Raw genomic sequence first — 25,825 nt, 5'->3', positions numbered from 1 at the left:
TGAACCCTTCACAAATGAATAAAGTCACACAGACCCAGGGACCTGTCATGTTACTAGTATTTCCATCACCACCACCACCTCCTCCCAAGCAGGTAGCAGCATGAAGAAGAGCTGGCAGTTACTGTGTCCTCTCTGCCCAGGAAATCTGGACTTCGGGCAAGATCCACGATGCTGGGATGCGGCTGAGGCTGTGCCCTTTGGGACATCACTGGAACCCAGACAGCTCCCGGAAGCCTCTTCTTCCCCTGGTTCCAGCAGGGTATGCCACATCTGGGTTAATAATTCTTTTATTAGGATTCAGATTCCAAACAAGGTGGGACGAAGCGGCAAGAGGAAAGGTTCCGGGAGGAGGTGAAGGAGACTTCAGGCTTAGCTCCGTATGCCACTGCCAGAGGATAGGAGCCCTGGGCTACAAGGGGTTTGATAAGGGCTGGTCTAGAGTGGGTCTAGGGGCAGGGGAGGGTGGCTTCAGCGGATGGTGTATCGTACATAAGGGACTTCAACATCTTCGCCGCTCTCGTCGTTGCAGCACAGCTCAAGCACCAGTGCCCGCACATGACGGCCCAGCTTTCGCTTCGACACACGGCTCACAATCTCTGTCATCCTGGGGGCAGGGAGGCAGAGAGGGCAATGAGACAGGAGGTGGAAAGGCAGAGTACATATGAGTGGGACAGCTGGAAGTTGAGGTGCCCCGCCCTACAACACTGCCCCATGGCCCCTGGCCTTTCCCCAGCCTGCCCAACAGCTAACTCACGGCTGATCCAACCGCTCCTTGAGCTTGGCAGCTGGCATAAAGAAGGAATAGAGCATGGACACACCCTGGGACAGCATAGTAATTTCCAATTTGTGTTCTCTCTGGAGGGAAAGGGGAAGGAGAGAAGTGTCAGGGGCCTATCTCCTGTACACACTGCCCCCTAGGTGAGGTGAGACCAAGGAAGTGGCTTTACCTTAAAGTATTCAAGGAACTGTTTGAGGGTCATCTCCTCACCATTAGGTTGTAGCCCTTGTACCTCAAAGCGATCCCACAATGTCCACTCTTGATTATAGTACTGTAGGACATGGAACAGAATAGGACAGGGGCTACACATCCAGAAAATCCAGCCCAAGACAGTTGCCACCCTTCATTTGTTCAAAAGATTCTCATAAGCTCCGGTCTCACTCTAAGCAAGCACTGAAATCTTCAAAATGACCAGCAGGTCCCTACACAGCACTGGAAGCATTTTCCCCCCTCCCACTGCCCCCATTCACCCTTCTTGCTCACTCTCCTCTAAGGACGCATTCCTACCTGAGGACGTTTACTTAAAAGACTATTCCCTCTATCTGGAATGGCCTTCTCCCAGAACCTGCATGGCTTGTCCCCTCTCACCTTTTCTCTTGCAAGACTGGACTCAAATGCTGTCTTTACAGCAAGCCCTGCCCCTAACTACCTCATCACCCCCAGTCCCCCTTGCCTTGTTCATTTTGTTGTTCCTAACAAATATTCTCTTGAAAATGTGATGAATTAGTGAACAAGGAGTACATTGAAAAGAGGCATACACCTTGAGAGAAACTCTTAGCTAGAACAAGCTTTATGCAAACACACAGACATACTCATCCTCCCTGCTGCAGGCCCCTACCTGGTGGCGAGGTGCAGCAACGGGTTCAGAGAAGCCAAAGAAAGGCAGGGCCAAGTTGAGGAATCCATTTTTGTAGGAATCAAGCTGTTGATGCCCTTGTACTACCTTGTACAACTCCAGACACACAAGGCCAACCACAGCTGCTGTGGTTGTGGCGATGGCTGGGATGATCTTCCCTGCGATCAGCTTGCTCTGCGATGCAGGAGGGGAACCAGGAAAGGCGGTCGTTAACAAAGCGTAGGGCCTACAGATAGGGCTAAAGGTGGAGACCTCATAGCTGGAAGGGGATGGAACAAAAAGGCTAGATTCCACCCACCTTGTGTCGGTCTGCAGGGGAAATGTCATAATTTTCTGCCCGGAGATTGGAAGCAGCTACAATGAAATCCATATGGTAGTTGCTGTCATCATCCTAATGTGCATGGGGAGAGTAGAAAGAGGGTCATGAGTACGAAGTAGCTTCCTGGCTTCTGAGGATGTTCGGGGTGGGTGGCTGGCTAGGAACACCTATTCATCAGGATGGAGTGTGGAAGGCCTATGATCCAATCCCCACAAAGGCTTGGAGCTGGCTCCACATCCCCAGAGATTTTTACTTTCTTTCTGGCCCAGCCCCTCAATGCTCACCCTCCTCTCTATCCCCTAGCCTGCCCGGGGGCTCCCCACCCAGCACCTTCTCAAAGTCAATGGGGTACATCTTGAACCCAGAGAGCTTGTCTGGACTGGGCAGTGTGGCCTTGAGTTCTTCTAGGCGACTGTCATCTGCAGGAAGGAAAGAACACATCAGCCCTTTAGAGCGCAGACCCGGGGCTGAGTGGCAGCAGGGTGTGTGTGGCAAAAGGTATGCAGGCAGATAAAGACGTTGGAAAGAGCCATCCGGGAGAGAAGTGGCAATGGGGCACAGCAGAGTGCACACCTGCAAAAGGCAGAGGTGGAGGGAGTTCTCAATAGAGGCAGTAAGGAAGAGGAATGAAGCCACTGTGAGAAATGCGGTGGAGATCAAAATGGGGCAAGTATCAATCTGAGGGTGATACAGAAACTCAGGCTCACAGAGAAGCATGGGGGGAGGAGAAGACAAAGAAGGTTGCAATAGACATGGATATGAAGAAGAGCTATAGAAGGAAGATGGAAAGGAAATTGGAAAGAGAGGCAGATACAAAAGGTGAAAACGGGACGGGGAGAGAGCACATGCGTGATGGAGATTAAGGTAGGTATGTGGTTAGGAGTGGGGCTGCTAACCTCAAGGTCAGCAGTTCCAAACCACCAGCTACTCCATGGGAGAAAGATGGGGATTTCTACTCCTGTGAACAGTTACAGTCTTGGAAACCCACAAGGACAATTCTACTCTGTCTTGTAGGGTCAGCATGCATTGGCACGGGCTTAATGGCAATGAGTGTTTTAGTTTTATGGAACTCTGGGTAAGTACTTGGGAAGAAAGCTGAGTATGTATATGAAGAGGAAAATAGAGAATATATTAGGAGGGAAGGTGGGAGGGACATATGGAAGGTTAACTCCAGGAGTCAAAAGTTACAGATTCTTTCTCTACAGAGATCAAGATATATGGATTGGGAGATTAATGGGGATCAAAGACAGAAAAAATAAGGTCCCATAGGCCCAAACTGCCACCTGTGTTTAAAATAAAGTTTATTGGCAAACAGTCACATTAATATATATATTTACAGATTATCTTCAACTACAGAGATGGTTAGCTGCAGACACTTCATAGCTTACAAATAAGCCTAAAAAATATTTTATTTTTGGTCATTTACCTGATCAACAGCATGAGCCCAGGAAGAGCTAGAGGGAGGTGGGTGGATTTGGCAGGTAGAGGTGGGTGGAGAGGACAATGAAAGATATATGGAGGACAAGACTAGTAAGGAGAATGCATAAATGAGCAAAAACCAAAAGTAAAATTCACTGGCATCGGACTCGTGGTTACCCTATGGGACAGGCAGAACTGCCCCCTGTGGGTTTCTGAGACTGACTCTTTACAGGAGTAGAAAGTCTCATCATCCCCCGCAACCCCCCACCCCGAGTGGCTGGTAGTTCTGAACTACCAACTTCGAGGTTAGCAACCCACTGCATAACTCACTATGCTACAAATAGAAGGGTAAATACATGAATGGAGACAGGCCAAGAAAGGTATGTCGAGAACACATACCCTGCCCAATAGATCAAGAAGAAACAGAAAAGGGGCAGAAAGCCAGTGCAAACATACACAGACCAAGAGAGACCAAACTAGCTAGTGCTTCTGAGGGAGTACTAGGAGAGAGAGTGGGTGAACTTGCCCCAACCATCCCTATTCATCTCACAAAAGAAAACATTAGGCTCAAAGAAAAGTGTGGAGAAGTCCCAGCTCTGGGATCAAAGCGTGCAGCCATGGCCAAAGGACTATGGGGGTGGGACGGCCCCTTCCGAATGACTAAGCACCCTTACCAACAGAGGCATTGGCGCTCTGCAGCTCCTGGTCGGAGACATGGATCTTGACACCAGACTTGGGGGTGAATTCGGGGACGTGCACAGACTGTAGGAGTGCGGTCACAGCAATTCGGTCCTTAGAACCAGTCAGCCCATAGGTCTGGGCAAACAGGTTGGCGGCAGCCATAACGTAGTCCAAGTGCAGAGGCTGAGAGAAGGCAGGACATGGAGAGGTGAGCACACCAGCCCTCATTTGAAAAACCTCCACCTCCGATTCACTCACCCACTCTCCACTTGATCATAGGAGACGCCAGTGCAGACTTACATTGTTGACATCAAAGGTAAGAGGGTGTGGACATCGCTTGGGCCCAGACCAGAACGGAGCTCCTGAGCTTGTGAGCTAAGAGGGCGAGGAGATTTGGGGTGGAGCAAGACCTGAGTGTGGAGGCCTGACAATCCCAATCAATCACCCTGGTCCTGGATATTCCCTGGGTGGGCATGCAGAGGGGCTGGAGTCAACCATAAAATCCCCAGACTACAAATGGAGGATCTAGTGCCGGGATGAACCAGAGACATTGCTGCGTACACAATTACTAATTTCTGAACATTCATTTTATACCAAAAACCCAGCTACTTAAACTCTTATTACCAGCATAATATTAATAAACATCAATTAATCCTCACCCTACTCCCCCAAATGAAATCAATTATTATTCCCACTTCACAGATAAAGGGAATTAAAATTCAGAGAAGAGCTACATGACTTGGCCCAAGTTGAAAAGGAGCTGAGGTTTTTGACCCAATAACGATTTTTGTAGTCTTAACTCCAAAATGTCTGCCCCCCCCCTTTCAATCTCTGAAGCTGCCTGGAAGATTTGGAGGATTCTACCCCAGGCCACAAGTCAGAGGGACGGAACCCCAAGTCCCTTTTAAAAGGCCTTAGGGGAGGGGAGAGAAAATCTGTCTGTGCCCAAACCACCCATGCTTCATCTTCCGTCTGAAGTCTCTGTGCTCTGAAGAGGCACCTGAGCAGGATGAGCCGCATGCAGAGGCCAAGATGGGCTCTGCTTCATTGGAGAGTGTCCTGACCTGAAGACGGACCCAGCAAGCATAAATTACCTGGTTGGGAGGGAAATTGTGTAGGAGCTGCCGGATGTTGTTGGAGTACTGGGTATGCCAGTGGTAGCAGGCCCAGGTCACACAATCGGCCCAGTTCTGTGGTCGCTGCAGCACCAAGCTACGCTGCACAGCCTCCAGCACCTCCAGCGGTTGGGTGCCTGCCAGTCGCAGTGTTCGCTCCACAAACTTTGGGTCTCTATCAGGAATCAGTTGGGGGCAAAAGGGTAGGATTACTCAGCAGCTCCAGGATACCACCCTCCCCTCACTACCACCACCACCATGTCCTCCATGGAGAGCTATCCGTGACCACCCCCCATGAGGCCCAGGTAGTCAGGAATTCACTTGAAGGTTGCCTGCTGCTGTGTTTCAAAGTGGTGAGGAAAGCAGACAGGATGCCTTGCCTTGTGGGCAGGAGATGGGGCAAAGAGTGTTTAGACTACTCACGTAAGGTACTGGTTAACATTTTCTGCTGGCTGCTTGAAGAGTCCTTCAAATTCATCCCGAGCCCACTGCCGACAGAGCACACAGATTACATGGGGGTGAGGGCTGACAAGATGGGTTTCCAGAGGCATTAGTGGAAAAAAAAATAAGTCAGAAGCTCACTGCCGCTCTGGGAGGGCAGTCTTAACCACAGCTTCCCAGCTCTCTCACCACCACTGTGGTTCACACGAGGCAAATCTATTCTTAATCGGTATGGAAATGTGAAAAATTGCCTTCTTAAGATCTGTGAACCTTACTCGAGGTTTGGGCTTCAATAAGAGAGAGAACATTTAGACTAAAAACACAAGCGATTCCTGTCCAGGCCTGGGAGACTCAGCAGAAAACAAGGTAAGAGGCTCTTGCCCTCTGAGAATTCCCAGGACATGGTGATTTGGAGTCTCAAGATGTTACAAATTCAGGTTGAAGCCCCCATACTCTGCCACATACAACCTAGTGTTGACTTAGGCACATAAGAGGACACCTTTACCTCGTTGTCCTCATTCCTGAAATAGACATATAGCAATGCCCAGCGGAGGGGCTTCTCTGAAGGAACAAATCTCTACATATTTAAAGAACCTCAAACAGCCCTGTGATCACGATACATCTATTGTCATCCCCATTTTACAGATGAGCAATCTGAAGCACACAAAACTTAAATCTAAGACCACACATGGCCTCATGAGAGACTATGGTGGGTGCGCAAACACAAACTCTCCCTCCCATAATTGAAATAGTTGGCACCGAGTCATTCTGGTAGCACTGTAGGCACCCTTGGGTGTAGGGTAGTGACTAGAAAGGTTGGGTGCCAGTAGCCCAGGAGTGTTTGCTCTGTGAAAGTACAGCTGTGTCTACATCAATTATGTAAGGCTTGTGAAAAATGAAACTCAAAAGATAATGGGATTGGTATGAGTCACTGACAAACCAGCTGTTAAACCTATCTGGGCAATAGTTGGGAAAAGCTGAAAATATCTAAGATAACTGGTGTTTTGTTTATACAACAACAGTTCGCAGTTGAAGGTAATCTGCCTGCCTGCCTGCCTACCTACCCCAGAGGCATTTTGGTTGTCACAGCTGGTCGGGAGAAGAGCTGCTGGTATGGAGTGGAGAAGCCAGGGATGCTGCTAACCCTTCTGCAACGCACAGGGCAGCTCCTACCTAAAGTGACATTTGGTGCCGAGGTTGAGAGCGCTGTTCTATAGAACATATTCTCGCTCTGCAGATGCATACTGAAGTGTTATGGAGGACAGTGTTGTGGTGTCCATGGCACATTCCAGCACAAAGGAAAAGAACTATGAATCAAATGTGGCAGAAGATGAACAACTGTTACATCTTATTGGAGTGCTTACTTCTCACACTTTGTTTACATGTTGAGAAAGTTCTGTTATAAAAAAAACCTACAACAATGAATCATCGTAGAAACTTAGGCTGCTGGGTAGGGAGGTGAGGGAGGTCAATTTGGAGAAAAGTTTATCTTCCAAGTAGGCGTGGGCAGCACATGAATTCCAGAGGTCTGGTGGTCTGGGTACCTGCCTATCCGCTCAGCCTTTTCCCAAAGCCTATCAATCACCTGCAGGGTGTGCTCGATGGCATTGGGGAAGTTCTTCAGTGTGCAGATGGGGATGGACTTCTCTGGGGGGTCCTGGCTAGAACTGTAGGACTCTGTCAGAAACGGGATCACCACTTGCACATTGCCCTTGGTGCCTAGTGTGCCTGACTCCAGCAGGGGCTTCCGGTAATACACACAGCGGCGGTCCATGTACATGCCTGCAAGGAAAGGGGGCGGGGGGAATTGGGAATTGCGAAAGAAATATCCAGAGATGACAAAAGCACAAGGCACACATGCCCCACACACAACCCTGCTCTTGTCCTCTTCACCAGCCTGTCTCCATACTCACGGGCATCCACGTTGTCCAGGGCATTGGCCACACCATCCAGATTTTGGAAGAAATCATCGTCATAGATGCGCTCTGTGTCAGGGCCCACACGGTTCTGGTGGCTCATCACCCGAATATGCGGGTTCATTTGGTGCACGGCTATTGCGGCAGTGTTGGACTTCAATTTCTAGTGAAGCAAAGGGGTATACAGTTCCAGGAGGGTTTCGGAAGACTGCAGCTTAGCCATTGCTCCACAGGTGGACACTGACTGGCTTACTAGTCAGAACGGAGCCCCGAGTTCAGGAAGCTCCCTGGTTTAGCAGGAGAGATCAGTTGTGGCAGCTGGGGCAGAGGGCAGGAAAAAGGGAAGCAGTGGATAAACAGACTGAAGACACGGGGTTACACATCTGTTCGGACGACGCCTCTTCTTTTAAGTAACAGCACCTGGGGCTGGGGGCAGATGCCCAAGCACTTTCCCCCACAGCTCATCTAAGGCAGGGGTCCTCAAACTTTTAAAACAGGGGTACAGTTCACTGTCCCTGAGACCCCTTGGAGGGCCGAACTATAGTTTAAAAAAAAAAACTATTCCTATGCACACTGCACATATCTTATTTTGAAGTAAAAAACAAATCGGGGCAAAACCACTTGGCGGGCCGCATGTGGCCCGCGGGCCATAGTTTGAGGACGCCTGTCTTAGTCTCTCCCTTACAGCTTTTGAAGAAGTGAGACCTTTTCAACGATGCCTTCCTGAACCACTGAACCAAAATAGCAAACCAACCTCACCTGGCACTCACAACTTCCCTGTTTTGTTTAATTATTTCCTTTAAGACCGCTTCCTTGCAGTTTCCAGAGAGAAAATACAAAACAAGTTGGTTTCAAATATATAAACTGCCGGAGTATAAAATATTACTGATAATATTGTTCTGAGGAATGTCTACTGTCTCCAGGGCACTTCGATATTCCTGAGAAAAGTGATTTCTCTTTTTTCCTCCCACTGGGATGTTGCCAGGCCTGCCATTGCTATTCAACATAATTTCCACGAAGATATGGAGCCTGGAATTCATGCTGACAGCTAGAGTGGGTCATTCCCAAGCCCATGCCAGAACCAAAGGCTAGCGGCCACATTCTTCTTTTTAAAAAGGTAAGTGAGAAAAAGAATTCCTAATCCAAAACCAGTACCTAGCTTCACGACCACATCAGTGAAGCACAGTCCCACTTCCTGCCATGCTCTGCACATGGCAATCTATCTGGGACGCCGACAACAGACACCATTTCCCCTCTGCTTGTTTTTATATTTCCTTTGCACAGCATCTATAACCTACAGACTTTACTTTCTCTATTTAACTGTCTGTCTCCCTGATGAGCATCCTCCTTCCGTGGTGTGTCCCAAGTGCCCAGAACAGTACCTACCTACTTCCTCAATAACTACTCAGTGAATCATGAATGACAAGGGGCTAGACTTTGGGCAAGTGAATACAGTGCCACCTACAGACAGGTGTCCCAGATAGATTCCTGTGTAACCCTGGGCAGGAAACAGTTAGCAAAGCCAAGTGTAAACTGCTAGGTTGGCTCTTAACTGGCATCTGGGAACTTGGCTTATAGGAGGGTTCCCCACCGTCTTGTACACTCGCTGTGTCTACACTGCGTGCAAACATGATTTATGCTGAGCACCTGTGTTCCTTCTGAGTCTGGACAGGGTATTAGACAATTCTATGTGACCAGCCTCTAATAAAAACCCCCGAGGCTGAGTCTCTAATGAGCTTTCCTGGTTGGCAACAGCTTATTGTATTGGTCCAACAGATCGCTGGGGGAATTAAACTCAGATCTTGCATGATTCTGCTGGGAGAAGACTCTTGGAAACTTGTACCTGGTCTCCCCACATCCCATGCACAGTGTTCCCCTCGGCTGACTGCTCTGTAATAATCCATAGCCATTGAGCTAATGCCTATTCACCAAGTCCTAGATAGGAGTCCTTCTAGCAAATTGTCTAGGGCGGGTGGTCTTGGGGACCCCGACACACCAGATCTGCTGAGAGTAAAGAAAAGGGGGGAGGGGGGGAGAGAGAAATGAAAAATGGTAGATTTGATGGGAGCAGGGGCTCAAAGAAATGTTTGCTGAATGAATCATGGAGAGAAAAGGAAAGTTGAAGGCAAGATCAAGGTGGAGAGGCTTCTGCTAGGAAGAATGAAAATAAGAAAAAGACAGGAGAAAAATGAAAGGGCAAAAACCCTACTCCCACCCCACTCACCGTGACATCCCAGGGCCGGAACAGAAATTGTCGGTTCAGATTGGACTTCTCAATGGTGTCCATGTCTGTGACGACGATTTCCCCACCCTCTCCACAGCCCAGTCCAATCATGGCGAAGTTCTTGAGCAGTTCACAGCCAATGGCCCCTGCACCCACCTAGCACATGGCCAAGAAGAGAGAGAGTCTGGTCAGGGTGACTCAGGCTAGTGCGAAGTCACTGCTTACTCCTCACTCTTCCTGGATACAGCAGGAGAGGGGAGAGGCTAGGCCACATCTTCACGTGCCATGGTCATAAGAAATAGCGCAGTCATCTGAGGAACTGTGAAGCACCAAAGAGAAGAAATGGGGGGATGCAGCAGGCTTTCCCCCATGATAAGGAAAATAGCAAAGGGAAAGGGGCAAGGGTTCAAGAACTAAAAGACTCTCTTGGGGGAAAGAACACTGGAGAAGAGGTGGCCCGAGGCCAGGGCAGGTGAAAGCCACTAGCGCCGCGCTCACCAGGACCACTCACCAGGAAGTATTTCTGTTTCCCCAACTTCTCCTGTATGTCTGAGCCGAACACAGCCACTTGACCATCATAACGGTTCTGCCGCTGAGAAATGCAAGGCAGAAGAGGGTCACAGAGAGGCCTCCCTAGGTAGGCCAGCAATGCCTTCCCAGGGGCTCCACTCACATACCGGGAGGCACTTGTCCTCTTTGAGGGCATCTTTGTCCTCAGGAAGACACTCAAGGGCATCGAAGTACAGCCACTGCATGATGGGCATGAACTTCCCTGAGCAGGCCTGAGGTGGGGGGAGGGGGAGAGATGGTCAGTAATCAGGGCTACACACAGATGAACAGTACATGATAAAGAAATGTGCCCCGCCCAAGCCTCTATCCTCAGGCCCACCCCAACACCCTGCCCCGCCCCACCCGTGCTGACCTTCATGACCTCCTGGGCAGCTAGGCCCCCAATGAAAGCATTGATGGGCGCCAGATCACCAGCAGCCACATATGACAACTTCCGAATAAGGTCCTCGTCCAGGCTGTCTTGTTGCACTGACGGTCTGGATTGTGCATTCACAGCCTGTGCCAGGGCCACCAGTTCCAGTGCGTCTTCCTAGAAGGACAGAAAGAACCAAGAGCCTTTCAGGCCACTGGGAGGGAAGGAAGGGTGGACAGCGTGAGAGATGGCGGGCTTCAACGCCAAAACCTGCACCCTGGTTGGCTCGCCTGTCCCCTACTTACGTCATTGTGAGGCCGAGGTGGTCGGCCATGCAACGCACAGAACCGGTGCAGGGCCTGGAAGCCAATGTGCAGCTGGGCTGGACGAGAATACTTGGCAAAGTCCGTTAATACAAAGTCGGGGTTCACCAGTGAAGCCAGCAAGGATTTCTGTGGAAGACAGGACCATCAGCCCAAAGAGCGATGGAGCGCCTAGAAATGCCTAGCACCGCTCTCCCCACTTTGTTCCCTGGATACTCACAAAGCTAATCTTTTTGGGTACTTTGACTTGACTGACGATGCCTCCCCGAACATAGTCAGAGAAGTTGGAGGTGTCACAAATGCTAAAAGTATATGGACCTAGGGTAGATGAGAACTCAGTCAGTCCACCCAATCCCCCGAAGATCCAGGGGGCACCCAACCCCAACTCAGCTCGGCCATCAGGAGCCACATCTCTGCACAGCAGAGACCATCTTATTTCTGCTCCAGACCCAGTTTCCTGTGCCCAAGTCTACAGTGCAAGCCTTTATCTCTGCTCCCTGCCCAAAGCTCGGACACCAGGTCCTCGAATCGACTTCATTCCAACACCAGAGGCCTTCTCCCTTCTCGGTTCAGATACCAGGGACATTCTCTTAGGAAAAGCCTCTCTTCCCCCAGTACCCAACAAAACCAGTCAGACCCCAGAGGACTGATTCCATTTCTGGTGCGCCTCAGATATGTTGCTTCCCTTCATTCCCCTGGTCAGAGCTCCAGGCATCTCCTGTCTCCCCTCAATCCCCTGGTCAGAGCTCCAGACATCTCCTGTCGCCCCTCTGGTTCCCCATGACCCTAGCTCACCCAGGACTTTGATCTCTATAGGATGATTTCCGTTGAGTTCGATCATGCCCTGTACTTCTGAAAAGGAGACAAAGTCGCCACTCTCAAACCCATGCCGGGCCTCATCCAAGCAGGTAACCACACCAGGGCTGTCCTGTTAAAGGAGGAGTGCATCTCAGAGGCAGGCTCACTCGGGGACCAGGAGCAGACAGGGAGGACCCCTGGGGCGAATCTCCTCACCTTGGTGACCATAGAAACCATAGCACTCAGGGGCTGCTCCCCATTGGGATCTGTGAGGATCATTTCTTCTCCAAAATCACAGAAGAGCTGCCTGCAGAGGGAGGCAACAGGGCCTGATGCTCAAGTTCCATGCATGTGGGGAGCCCGGCTGCCCCACAAAATGCAGTGAATACTTGCTAAACAAACTCAACCCATCACTGCTGGGAACCAGCCACTGCTCATACCACACAAGGAAAGGAGAACACACAGGATACAAAATTGGACGGGGTAGGAGCTGGGAGGGGGGGGAGCGGGAGCAGACACTCACCCAAACAGGCCACGTGTGTCTGCCACCACCAGCTTGATACCATGGCTGTGACAGAACTCACCCACTCGCAGCTGGTCCTCCAGGGGGGTGTTGGTAAGGACCACCACCTGTGAAAATGTGGAGGCTTAGGCCAAGGGCCACACAAAGAGGTGGAGAAGAGACTGGAGAAAGGCCTATGGAGAGAGTTCAGGAAGTTCTTAAAGCAAAGATGCCCAGGCGTTGCTGGCCCGGCCCTCTTTCACAAATAGAAACATAATACCTGCTATATGTCAAACTCTGAGAGGGTGACACTTAACGAAGAGAGAAACGAATACCTACCTAGATCATGAGGCAAAGTAAAGCGGTACCTAGGGGAGGCATAGTTGGGAGACCAGATGACGAATTTGACCCCAACACCCACTGCTGCCTGCCTAGACCCTGGTGTGCGCTGGGAAACAACATCTGGAAAATTCTGTCCCCAGCCAAAGTCTGAGCTCCCTACTACCACACCCACCTGCTCCAATGCTCCAAACGCCTGCTCAGGCAGCATCTGTGGAACTGTGCTCTCTGCCTGGGTGCCCACTGGGACCTACAAGGGTGAGCTCCTACTCCTACGGCAGTCAGGGCTCAGTGGCGGTGCCCTGGGACACACAAAGCAAAAGCATGGCTCCTCGTTCTGTCCCAGATGAAGCGGTCACTTCACAGACATTGTACAGCCCTTACCATGTGTGCCACTGCTACCCTCAGCCCTCGCAGAAACTCGTATGCGGAAAGAAAACAAAGGGGGGGCCACCATTAACAACTATGACTTGAGTATTGCTATCATCCCCATGCTACAGATGGTCAAACGGAGGCTACCATAGGTGACTTGCTCAAGGTCACGCAATTAGGAGCGCTAGAGACTCACACCAAGGCCATTTGGCTCTGTGCTCCTAAAAAGCTGTGAGCTCCCCCAAGGGTAAGTCTGGGGCCTAAATCCTGCCTGCATCCCCTAGCCTCCCTCCTGAGGCATAAAACTTGGCAGAAGGTCGTTAAATGTTACACAAAGGAACAAACCAGAGATGGGCTGGGAGTTAGACAGGAAGCCTCCAAGGTACCTGGAAGCCACTAAGGAAGTCCTCAACAAGGGGCCCAGTGTAGGCGCTGACAGGCACGTAGCTGTTGAGCTCGGCAAGGCGAGGTTGGGATACCTCAGCCCGGTTTTTGCCAATGTCTTCCTCCCGTAGGTAGAACTGAAAAGGATGCAGAAGAGAAAGAAAGTGGCTGAGACGCCTGGTGTGGGGCAGGGGGGATTCCTCAGCAGAGGGAAAGGGAACTGGGAGAAGGTACCTGGGAAGAGAGGTCAGCCCACTGAGCAGTGCCCTGGTCATGAAGAGTGACAGCCTTGACCCCACCAAGGATGATGTTCTTAGCAATCTCTACTCCTAAGCCCCGCAGGCCTGAAACCAGCACGCTGGATGTCTGGAGTCGCTTCATTGCCTCATGGCCTAGCACATACCTGCCAGGTTAAGAGATTAGGGGACACTTCAAGCCAGGGCCTGGCCCACCCAAACCATACTTCACAGAAGCCCCTTCCCAGCTCTCAGCCAGGCCTCGGCCCTCCTTACAGCTGTCTGGAGTAAAGGCCCTCATCTATGTCCGCTTCACTGCCGTTCTTCGCCATTCCCTAAGGATGAGAGGGGGACGAGCAGAGGGAGAGTTAGGAGACCTGGTGGACAACAGCACAAGGACTTGCCCAGCACCATGCCCCCGCCAACCTCCAGGGATAAGACACTCACGTTGGTTGGCACCGAGGGTACTTTGGACAGCACGGAGTGGGCAGGGGTGCAGTTAGAACCCGGCTTTGGATCAGGCCCGGACACGCGACGTTTCTTGGACAGCGGCGAGCTGGACATCTGGAAAGAAAAGTGTAGGGTTTGAAGTGAGCCTGACACGTGTGGCTCAATTTTTCTGTGGAGGGTGATTATGGGGGATGAGAAGATGGAAAGATGGAAACAGGCACAGAGAGGGGAGGTGACCTCTACAAGGTCACAGAGCTGTCAAAGACTCAAACCCAGGGGATCTGACTCTCAACTCCATGCCACTGCCCATGAGGTAATCTGCCTCTCTTCAGCTTAATTTAATGAGAGGAAGACTCCAAAGCTGGGGGATTAAAGCTCTGGCGAGAATGTCTTTGTGGGGAGGAGGAGAGATGTGGATTCAGAACAGACCCACTTTAAAATCTCCACCCTTCCATTCCTCAGCAGATGACATTTAACCCCTACAGACCTGTTTCCTCGCCTATAAAGATCAAAATATCACTTACCTACTCCATGAGGTTGTTGAGGTGAGGAGAAATAACACGGAACATAAAGCTTGGCACCAAACTCCAAACCAAACTCACTGCCATCGAGTTGATGCCAACTCACAAGGACCCGATAGGGCAGGGTAGAACTGCCTTGGTGAGTTTCTGAGACTCTTTATGGAAGTAGAAAGCCCCATCTCTCTCCCGAGGAACAGCTGGCTGGTGGTTTCAAACTGCTGACCTTTTTGGTTAGCAGCCCAAATGCGTAACCAGGGCCCCTAAGCTTGGCACAGAGTAAACGGAAAACCAAACTCGCTGCCGGCAAGTCAGTTCTGACTCATACCCAGGCAAGCAACCATTCTACCTGCCCTTCCCTCCAGGCAGAAAGGCACACGCGCAATACTGGGACTTGGCTACCAATCAGAGAGTAGGGTGATGGCAGAATATGCCACACAGACACCTCAGTCCCCAGAGGGGCTCGGGGTTTCACAAAGCCCCTTCGGCCCCAGCTTTGGCAGCAGAAAAACTGGCCTAGGCTAATAAAGAGGTCGCAGGAAAAGAAACATGTTTCAAACCTCTGCTGCGCATGTGGAACCCCCACACCGGTTAACAGAAATGATAGAGGCGTCCAGAGCCTTGCAAAGAACTTCCTGAGCCCTAGCTCACTTTTTCCTCCGGGTCCTCAAGGAGATTTGGACTACCATCAGTAACACCTGCACCCCACCCACCACTACCTTTCAAATTTCTACAAGGATGTCGGAGGACTTGCTGGAGTTAGGCTGGGCTGAGACACACCAGGATCCGCTGACTCTTGAAGCCTAAGCAGCCTCCCAGTAAAACATTACCTCGTTTTATCCTAATGGCCCTGACCCTGCAAAACAAGGTTTTAAAGCCTTGGGGCGACAAATGAGAAAACCTGAGGGCACAGAGGTCAAATCACTTGCCAAGGGTCAAACATCAGATTCCAGCAAGAGAACAATCCACTCTCCAGTAAAAAGGGAGGAGGGACATAGAGAGGGTGGGCCTGGATCCCTCCACTGGGACCTGAGACAACAGGGCCTGGAATCATTTCTCGGCACACTCCATGTTCCTCCTAAGCTTTTCTTCACCAAAGTACTCCTACACCAGTTTGAAACCAAATCACCCCAAGCACCACCTCCTGGCCTGTCACACTCCAGTTCCCTACCCAGCACCGCCTGTCTGCCAATCACAGGGTAAAGGCCTTTGTTTAATCCCTGACAATCCACCCAGAACCAAATAACCTCATACCCACAGCTCACAGATAAGAAAAGCACAGGCTCAGCTCATTTCACTCACCTGCCTAAAGTCACACAGCCAGCTAAGGATTGTTTACTAAACACTGCCTGGGTGAATAAAGTCTGGACATAGCTCAGCGCCCCCCCCCAGTCCACAGAGGGCAAGGGAGGGGGAATTTGGGAAGTGGGCTAGGGCCCAGAGTCAGCCAGCAGAATTGGTGGAAACACCAAGAACCAATCTGGATAGGTAGAGGCTTGGTTAGTTAATAGGGAGACAAAGGTAAATCCTATTTTCCATCTATTTATTCTTTGATCTGGGGCAGGGCTCTCACCTCCTCTGAGCCCCATTTTCTCCAAAAGCAGGGACAAACAGAACCATCCTTGAGGGGCTGCTGCAAGGGTTAAAGAAGTCAAGGTCTGTGATCAGAGCTCAGCAACCCGAGAACATGATCTCTTCCCTGGGAAGCTGTATCGGCCTCCTTTCCTCAGTAATTCCCTTGCATTATCATTATTAGTTTATTTGGGACACACCATCTCCCCATTCCCTAAATCAGAGGTGATCTAAGGTCAGAATGATCGAGACCTTTCCCCCTGTGAGCCCCTAGTGCTAGGGACAAAGATTTAAGCAGATTTGGGCTAATTGGTCAAAAGTGGGTTTCAAGTGCACGGCTTTGGGGGTATCGAAGAACAAAGTGCAGGGCTTTGGAACCGCCTTAGAAAGGGACAGGCACTGAAACCTGCCCGCACAAACCCAGACAAACATTGTAAAACAAAAACATTGTAGCCTTTCTCCCACAAGTTTCCCCAGCCGCCATTAGGAGGAGTTCAAACACTTTAGTTAACTTCCACCACCGGGCAGGGTACGGTTTCTGTTTCTTTTTTGCGTGATACATTTAATTGTTAAGTAACGAATTCTGTCTACCAATGTTGCAGTATGTATTTGCTCTTGGTGGCCTGCCTGTTTGATCACTCCTGCATGTTCAATGATATAATTCACTGCTCAGAACACTGCAGGCTATGGAAACATTTTTTTTAAAGCACTTTGACTTTCTTCCGTCAGAACTGACAGAAAGTAGTTGTTAGGTTGGGGGCTCCCTGTACTGTAAATTGCTCTGCAAAGCTGAACCTGGGGCTTAGAGCGGGCTTACACCTGGCCAGAAGAGAGCTTAAGGAGGATCCCCGAGTAGGTTTGAGAGAGGGGCAGGTTGGGCCATCAGGGTGGAGAAGTTAAAAGCAAGGAGAAGGACTGGAGACTTATGGGAGGGCTTCACTGGGAAATGGCTGGAGGCTTGAGAAAGCAGGCAGGCAGACGGTGCTACTAGCTTGAGCCCCTTAAGGCTCTGCGGGAGATGGGAAAGGGGACGGTCAAAGTAAGTGTGGGGAGTCTTGGGAAATACTCCAATCTGTAGCTTTTGGGGGTCAAGAGTGCTAGCAGAGGCCCAAGGGACGGCTAGGTGGGTGTACAGGGAATGGGTGGAGGGGAAGGTCTGCATGGGCAGCTCTTTGAAAGGAGAGGGTCCTGAAAGTCCGAAGGTGTGGAGGTGGAATGACTCTGCAGAGACCCGTGAGAAAGCATTTCCCATGGGGCACAAAGGCTGTGTCGTTGCTCCCTCAGAGCACATGCTACGGGCGTACAGCTGGGTGTGGAAAGAGGAGGCTGAGCTTAGATGGGTCAGGCTTCAAAAAGCTGAACAAGCAGACACTGGCTAAGTGGGGTTGGGTTTCATCTGACTAATTGTGTTGGACCTTGTGTTCGCTCTGCGAATAGAGTCCTAGAGGGGGCTTTCCACGCTGATGAGAACTGGGCCCGTTGGGGAAGGGAATGCCTGACAAAGAGGCCGGGCTCCCAGGAGGCTGAAAGCAGAAGCTGAGGGTCTCTGTCGAAGGTGCTGGGGTCCTCAAAGGCTCTGACCACAGACTGTGAGCCCTAGTGGGAGATTCAGGTATCTGTAATAGGAGAGACTGAAACCTGGGTCTGCTTCTGAAGGCAGAGTCCAGGGTAGGTTTGGGGAGTCAAGTCTGAAGGGGTGACAAGGCCTCAATAAAAGGGGAAATAAGACAGAGATGCTGGCTAAAGGATCTCTGACCTAGCACTGTGTCCGGACAGTTCCTCCCCCACCCAGAGCCTTGTCTGTCTCCTCGGCGGTCTCTGAAGTGACCACTGGAAGCTCAAAAAAGGGGCATTCCCTGAAAGACTACGCTAGGGTGGAGTCTGGCCACTGAGTGCAAATACTGGGGCTAGAGGTGTCTGTGGAGGTAGTCTCTAAAGGCAGATGCCAGGGAAACGGAGTGTAGGGCAGCCCACTTTGAATCAAAATTTGGCCCTCTAATGGAGGATTCTAGAGCTAGGGTGTGGCAGGGAGAGCTCGGAAATGTCGGGGAAGGATTGCTTACGGGGGTTCAAATGGCTTTGGAAGCTCGCAGGTCAGAGAAGCGAGTGTGGGCATGTGTGGGCATGTGTGCGCATGTAAGCGAGATGGGAGGTGGAAGTCTGGGGAAAGATGTGTTGGAGAAGCCTCTCGGTCCGAAGTGAAAGCCATAAAGGCTTCCCAAGGGTCTGGCTCTCCTGCAGCGGTGAGGGCAAACACTCAAGCGCAGGGCTGTCAGAGTGGGGGGGGGGGCGGCCAGGGCAAGCAAATCCTGGAGGCACTGTATGAATGGCATATACTGGAGGTGCGCTATGGAACATAGAACGCTGAGCCTAGAAGGATGAGTGAGCGCAGAGCGTTCTGATCAGAGTTGGAACGTCCTGAAGGGGGGTCAGATTCTAGAATTAGAATAATTGAAAGTAGATTCCAGTGGGGGAGGGAGATCTAAACTCAAGGTCAGATTGCTGAGCCTGAGGAGGGAGTGGTCCAGAATGGGGGGATGTCCCCACTGCCCCTAAGATCTGGGCGCCCCCCCGCCGCCGCCGCCGCCTTCAGCCCATCCCGCAGAGGTTCTCTAGAGTTACCGCTGTCCAGCCGGACATCAGCCCGGCCCAGCGCTTCCCAGGCTTCTCCAATGCCTCCCGACACCCGTCCCGGGCGAGGCACCGAGAAAGATCATTTGTTACCAATGCCGGTTCCCCGGGTCGTGCCGCCGCCAACGCCTCAAGGAGCCGAAGCCAAGCCCGGCCGCCGCCCTCTTTCTCCTCCTCCCCTCTGCCTGGGCCACCTAGGCCACCTAGAATCGCCGCCGCCGCCGCCGCCTTCTCCTCCCCAGGCCGTGGTGCTACTGAACGTCCGGCTACCTCCTTCACCTTATCCGCTGACACAAGATGGCGGCCGCGGAGCCCAAGGCCGGAACAAAACCGTGTGCCCCACCCCCAGGAGCCCGGATGCAAGCCAGCCGCACCCACTCATGAATCTTGTATAAGGTTCCCAGCCCTTCGACGACGAAAATTGTTGGAAAGAGAACAGCTCCATCTGGTGGCTACTGTGACAATGTGAGGAAGGAAAGGGTTCAAACAACCTCCAAACCTCTCTGAAGTCCATTCGGACGCACGGCGACCTTATGCTCAGCTCACTGCTAGCGGACTCCGAGAGTTCCAAGACTCTCACTTTTAATTGGACTAGAAAGCTGCCTTTTTCTCCTGCTAGCTATCCCATGCGGGGAGAGGGAGACCGAACCAAACTCGCTGCCATCAGGTCAGTTCTGACTCGCACCTTGTAAGACACTCGAACTAGATCCCTGCGGGTTTCGGATACTGTAACTCTTCAGAGGAAACTGTAACTCTTTAAGAGAGATTGTAACTCTTTAGGAGAGATTGTAACTCTTTCAAAGTGGTACTCCAATTCTTTGTGAGTAGAAAGCCCCATCTTTCTCCCAAGGAGCAGCTGGGGTTTTGTACTACTGACCTTGCGGTTAGCAGCCCAACGAGTAACCATTTCGCCACCAGGGCTCCAGCCTCTAGAGGTTCAAAAAAAAAAAAAAAACCACTTCAAACTCCCTGCCACTGAGTCTGTTCCGACTCAGAGTGACCCTATAGGGCAGAGTAGAACTGCCCCTCTGAGCTTCTGCAACTGTAATTCTTTACAGGAGAGCAGTAAACCTCATCTTTCTTGCGAGGAGCAGTTGGTGGTTTCGAACTGCTGACCTTGTGGTTAGCTGCCCAACAAGTAAACCATACGCCACCAAGATTCCTTCTATATAGAGGCTAAGCCTGAGGAAAACATGAATAATAAGTGAGTTGCTTGCTGCAGCTAGACTGCTGAGGAAACCAAGAAAGGGTATGAAGGCCAGCTTTCTAACCATGAATTATGCATGACGCTGGCTGAACACTCTGCAACCAGAAAGCAAGTGTTAAATATGGAGGACACGCCCTGCGATTTATGAATAATGAATGAGGCGGCATCAGCCCTGCCCTGAAACCAAGGGAACCAAAGTCACATCTTATTCATGAATAATGCATAAACCCAGTGGGCTGGAACAAAAGGGGCAGGCCCACCTATTGCTGCACCTAATAGCCAGTAAGCAGGGGGACGGGCTACTTGCTGCGGAGAAAATCGTTTCCCTGTTCATGAATAATGAATGACACTACAGCGACTCAACCTGGAAGCCCAGAGGGGTCAAAAAAGAACCCTCCCAGAATCATGAATTAGGCACTCAAGAACGTTGTTGCCCAGCTGGAAGGGATTATGGTGCTTTAGCCTAGTTGCCAAGACAACATGGCCACGCCACCCCACTCATGAATAATGAAAGATGGTCCTGCAGCTCCACAAAGGGAGTAAAGCCCCCTCCCCTCCCCTCCCCTCCCCTCCCCTCCCCTCCCGTGAACTGCTCGTGAACTAGGCTGTCATGACCCCAGCTAATGCAGACTTGGCACATGCCTTTGCAGCTGCCTCAGTTTCCGAAACTACAAAATGGCAGAGAGTGAATCGAACCCAAGGGGGACCTTGGTGGCATGGTAAGGTATGCATTGGATTGCAAATCATAAGGTCAGTAGTTCAAAACCACAAGCAGCTCGCAAGAGAGAAAGATGAGGCTCTCCTACTCCCGTAAAGAAGCCCACAGGCACAGCTCTGTCCTGTCGTATTGGATCACTATGAGTCAGAATTGACTCAGCTGGGAGAGGGTGGAAAATAGAACCCACCCCTTTTGAGGGGTTGAAATAAATTAAGAAAATCAAAGAATACGAATTAAGGAGTTTAGACCATTGCTTGGATAAAAGTACTGTTAACTTTTAAAACTATGTATTAATATAAAGGTACTAAACAAATTCCGGTACACATCTTTATTAATACAAAGTGAGTAATGGATGAGAGAATGCCCCGTCACCAGAGAAACCCTCATCTTGGATCCGTATTTCAGAGGTGGTCTCCCCGAAGAATTCTCCCAAAGCAGAACAGTCTACCAAGTCACCAGATCGCACTGTGTTCCAAAGACCCGGGAATACAGTAAGAACCCACCAGACCACATTAAACTAAGCGCCAACTATGTGCTGCGCAGCGTGTCGTTTCCGTGCTTTAGGACACTGATATCCTTTTTAGGGAAACTCAGAAGATGCTCTTTTTATTCGTCCTGTTTGGCAGAGGTGGAAACGCGTTCTGTCTTGTTCTTCAGGTCTCAAATCAAAGCTGGTCCTTAGAGAGGCCTGAAACCTTCACATTTCTGACAGCCAATGACTACCTGTGTGACCTGGGACCAAACATTTCACCCCTCTGGGACTTGGTTTCCCCGACCATACTGGGCCCAGTAATAGTTTTACTGACCTCCTTTGTGAGAGAGTCCCAATGAGTAAATACATCAAAAGCACTTCTAACGGAATGCCTACCATCCGTGCTACTGCTACTAAATTGAGGGTGGGGGGCGACATTGTGGTCTTCGGCGAAGGTGGCACACTCTGAAACTAGAGCAGCTGGGATTGAATCCTGGCTGGGTAATCTTCAGGCAAATTACCCAGCCTAACTGTGCCCCAGTTTCCTGTCTCTAAAAGGAGATAATGGCCTGCCTCCCAGGGTTGTTGCGGAGACTCAATGAACTAATAACGAACTAAGCGACAGTTTGATCATTTTAGCATCTTTCGCCTCACACTCCTTTCCCCAGACTCAGAAGATTTGCCCAACATCACATAGCTGGAGGGTCAATGGGATGTGAATCCAGAGCTGTTGTTGAAAATCTGGGAGATGGAACCCTAAGGAATAACAAAAGGAACCCTCCTCCGCTGGCTGGCGCAGGGCACTGTTGGGATGCCAGCCTCGAGGTTGAGGTTCAAACCCACCAGTCACTCCTCGGGAGAAGGATGAGGCCACAGAACGACGTAGAGGCAGAGGACACACACCCTTTACAGGACAGTTCTAGTGTGCTCGATAAGGGTCCCTAGGAATCAGAATCTACTAGACAACCGCGGGTTTGGGGGGTGGTGTGTGGATCGGGAAGCAAGAACTGTAGGAGGCGCTAAACACAAGGTGCACACCCGGAACCTGTAAGAGAAGGGTCTATGCAGAAAAGGCTGAAGAAGCCATGCCCCTCATGAATTAGACACAACTCCCTTAGAAAGAGAAGCTCTGCTTGGCCCTGTGGCTAACAGCAAAGTCGCAGCATTGAATGGACCCGCTGCTCTGCTCTGCAGGAGCAAGATGTGGCAGTGTCTTCTTGGGAACCCCATGAGGCCGCTCTCCTTGCCCTATAGGGTCAACTCGGCGTCCGAATCCACTGGATGGCAATGGGTCCCTAGAACGGATGCAGAAAGCTCTGGGCTCTCCTCGCCGGTCTGAATAATCAAATCCCCCTCAGCACGCTGACCCGCCCCTTTATGCATAATTCACAAGCCGATACTCACCGTGAATCAAGTGTAAAAATACCTCCTCAGGAAAAACCTAGTAGTCTGGGTTCCAAAGTCCCTGAGCACAGCTGGGGCTCCTCTCTCTAAACGCGTGTGGACCCCAGTGTGCTCAGTTTCACCCCCTTAGCCCCCACGTGCAACAAACACCCCATAATGGAATCATCAGAGGTCACAATGGCCATAAATACCTTTCAAATGCTACCTCAGTCGTAAACGCCCCCAAACCCCCTGTCATCGAGACAGTTCCTGACACTCCGAAAATCCCGCTTGGACTTCAGGAACCTCTAACTCCGCCTCCGTCTCGGGGAAACACCTCAAATCCTCCCTCCTGGACAGGCTACTCCAACACGGACCCTAAGTATCTCCCCAAGCGCCCCCTCTACACACTGCCTCCGCGGGGGGATTGCCCCCCCGCAAGGCTGCCCAGTGCCACCCAGCGTCCTGAAACACCGCCTCCAAAGGGTCCTTCCAAAACATGCCATCCCGGGCCAGGGCCACCCAATGCACCTACTAGGGGATTCCCAGGTTGAGTGCCCGCTTCTAAATGCTGTTTGATGCGGGGACACCCTACGCCAGCTTACCCCCTGGACTGGGCGGAAGCCTCGCCTTCCTGTCGGAGCTGAGCCGAAGCCACGGGGCAACGGAAAAGCAAACCCCTTCGGTCTTGCAAGAGGAGCTAGAGTTTGCGCGGAGCTCCGAAGCGCGGGGCCTCTAAGGGCCCCCGAGGCCGGATCCTACCACAGGCGCTGGGCTGCAGGGGCACCGGCCCCTACTCCCGTGCCATGAGCGCCTGTTTCATGCCCAAACACCCCTGTAAGTTGTGGTAGTCCCCCACTGTGCAGGGCATGCTGGGGATTGTAGTCCCGTCTGGCCAGTGCCTGGTGCACGTGGTGGGTACCTCTGGCTCAAAGTGTGGGCAAATGTAACCCTGAACTGCAGGCGCAGCGCTCTTGGGCGTGGGAAAAGGGAGAAGAACGTGGCGGTGCTTCCAGACGGAAAGACTCCCGCCCTACAGAAAAGGAGGGACTGAGGCTCAGGTGATCAAAGGGGTTCATTCAAGTGACATGCACTGAGCTTCCACTGCGGGCCAGGGACTCATGGAACTGACATTATAATCAGTGACAGGCCATAAACATAACAAGCAAAAACCATAGCTTCACCTATGTTATGTATTATAATAAATATATGTGACTATCATGTCAATTATATATCATACCATATACATATGTATGGGGTAGCTAAAATTATTTCCATCTTTATATAATGAATTTGACTTGTTAACTATATTACATAATGTATTTCTATATTAATACATGCATATATGTCACATAAAGAAACATGAATTGGTAAAGTCGAGGGTTGGGGAAACCCTCAATGAGAAGCATCGATTCATCCTGAAATATGTTAACAGCGACTCAAATTAACATTGTATACATGTGCTATAGAGCCCTGATTACTGATTATTGTACACATATTGCATGTATTGCATCACATACAATATTATACACATATGCGTTAGAGTAGTTGTTATGCATTGGACTGAGATCTGAAAGACCAGCAGGTCAAAACCACCACCAGCCTCTGCGAGAGAAAGACAGGGATTTCTACTCCCATGAACAGTTTTAGAAATTCACTGGGGCAGTTTTCCCCTCTCTTGTAGGGCTGCTACAAGCTACAGCATGACCTCGATACATGAGTTTGGGTTTTATACATATGCTGACTTCTAAATGCTATGAGAGGAAATCGGGCAAGGTAAGGGGAAATCTGGGGGGCAGGCTGCAATGTCAGAGAATGTGATCACTTTATACCAAATTCTGAATCTCATATCCTGTCCACCACCTCGAAACACATGCAATGAAACCAAATGTAGAAGATCACAGGCCAGTGGGTAGAAAGTCTTTGGATCCAGTGTCCTTGGAAACATCTCAGCGCTGGCTGGGGTCTCTGCATCAGGGTGGGTCCATGTGTCTTGTCAGCTGCTATGTCTCTCAGGGTGTGAGCAGCGAGTGTCCCACCTCCAAGGAGGAAATACCGGAATTCCCAGAATCCTTAGGGGAAGCCTCATTGGCTATGACCTGATTGACAGTTTAGACTCCACCCCTACACATTTAATCCTTAATTTGACATTGTCAAATTTGTATTGTAATTTGGATGAGAGTTTCCATTCAACAATGCATACGCATTTTGATTGGTGACATCGATTGCAATGTAATAGCCCTCTTTCCCAGTGCTCACTTACCTTTTCATTCGTCCTTTTCTTTCCGGCCCTCTGAGTTTATGCTGGGCAAATGCTGTCCTTTTGAGCTGGTTTGGTCGGTTGCGTTAGGGAGTGAGTACCTCGCTGGTGTTACTATTCACCTTATGCCTGTCTCACTACCATCGAGTCTATGCCAACTCATAGTGACCCTACAGGACAGGGTAGAGCGGCCCCTGTAGGTTGCCGCGACTCAAACTCTTTACTGGAGTAGAAAGTCTCATCTGTTTCCCTTGGAGTGGCTGGTGGTTTTCAACTGCTGACCTTGCAGCTCAAGGAGTAACCCCTACACCACCAGGCTTCTGTTCACATTATAGGCCTGCCTATTATTTGGAACCAAGCCCTGGTAGAATAGTCTTCACTCATGTGAACATGTGTATATGTCTGCCTTCTAGTGAATGACTTACCTTCCCTTTCCCTCTCAACCCCGGTAACCTCCAAAAAAGGTTTCTTTCTGTGATTAAACCCCTTTTTCTAAGGTTGCAGCCATAAGGGAAGCAGACTGCCACATCTTTCTGTGGTCCAACCACTGATCTTTCATTTAGCAACAATGCTCTTAAACTGTGCACTCCATAAGGAAGGCGGAAGAAAGAGTACCAGAAGATGAAATCAGACACCAAGTCAAGTTGGGATGTTGTAAGGGAGCCTGAAAGATTTGGCTTTTTATTCTAAGATCCCTGGAGAGCTATAAATGGAGTTTAGGGTGGACAGCCGATTGCTTCTTTGTTGTCTGTTCTTAGTCTGGAAGCCCTGCTGACACCTGTTCCCTTTGGGTTACCCTGCTACCGGTGACATAGCTTCCAGCATCACCGGCAACACACGAACCACCACAGTACAGCAAATTGACGAACTGTTTATTGTTAGGTGCTGTCATTTCCTATTCATAGTGACCCTATGCATAACAGACCAAAAAAACCTGTCCAGTCCTTCAGCATCCTCACAATGATTGCTGTGTCTGAGCATATCCCTAT

General features: G+C 50.6%; 1 protein-coding gene and 1 pseudogene across 2 annotated transcripts; both read right to left on the bottom strand.

The window, feature by feature from the left end:
• Nucleotides 1-271: 271 nt before the first annotated feature.
• On the bottom strand, nt 272-23,302 carry UBA1 (ubiquitin like modifier activating enzyme 1). 2 transcript variants are annotated; one of them, XM_075539459.1, is made up of 26 exons: nt 23,182-23,302; nt 14,073-14,189; nt 13,902-13,960; nt 13,624-13,792; nt 13,392-13,526; nt 12,316-12,422; nt 12,009-12,099; nt 11,790-11,922; nt 11,215-11,312; nt 10,977-11,123; nt 10,672-10,848; nt 10,427-10,531; nt 10,261-10,341; nt 9,750-9,905; nt 7,523-7,688; nt 7,195-7,391; nt 5,592-5,656; nt 5,148-5,343; nt 4,354-4,428; nt 4,047-4,236; nt 2,284-2,372; nt 1,933-2,025; nt 1,617-1,808; nt 948-1,049; nt 755-855; nt 272-604 (listed from the first exon to the last, which is right to left on the bottom strand). In XM_075539459.1, exons 2-26 carry the CDS (start codon nt 14,187-14,189, stop codon nt 469-471), a joined length of 3,177 nt encoding a protein of 1,058 aa, XP_075395574.1. In that variant the 5' UTR covers nt 23,182-23,302; the 3' UTR covers nt 272-468. The 2 variants fall into 2 exon arrangements, with proteins under 2 accessions (XP_075395574.1, XP_075395573.1); XM_075539458.1 differs by lacking the exon at nt 23,182-23,302 and adding an exon at nt 18,890-19,112.
• LOC142434871 (MICOS complex subunit Mic10 pseudogene) lies at nt 7,712-9,737 on the bottom strand (annotated as a pseudogene).
• Nucleotides 23,303-25,825: the final 2,523 nt, after the last annotated feature.

Source organism: Tenrec ecaudatus, chromosome X (genome assembly GCF_050624435.1).
Source record: "Tenrec ecaudatus isolate mTenEca1 chromosome X, mTenEca1.hap1, whole genome shotgun sequence".
NCBI classification, from domain to species: domain Eukaryota; kingdom Metazoa; phylum Chordata; class Mammalia; order Afrosoricida; family Tenrecidae; genus Tenrec; species Tenrec ecaudatus.
Note: the sequence above shows the minus strand (reverse complement) of the source record. Positions and strands in the feature narration are given on the sequence as shown.

Excerpts from the sequence above, each read along its gene's own strand:
- UBA1 (XM_075539459.1), bottom strand. The coding sequence starts at position 14,189 with ATGTCCAGCTCGCCGCTGTCCAAGAAACGTCGCGTGTCCGGGCCTGAT. Across the intron at positions 11,313-11,789 it reads TATAGAGATCAAAGTCCTGG|GTCCATATACTTTTAGCATT; the intron begins GTGAGCTAGGGT and ends CATCTACCCTAG. Across the intron at positions 7,392-7,522 it reads CCTGGACAACGTGGATGCCC|GCATGTACATGGACCGCCGC; the intron begins GTGAGTATGGAG and ends CTTTCCTTGCAG.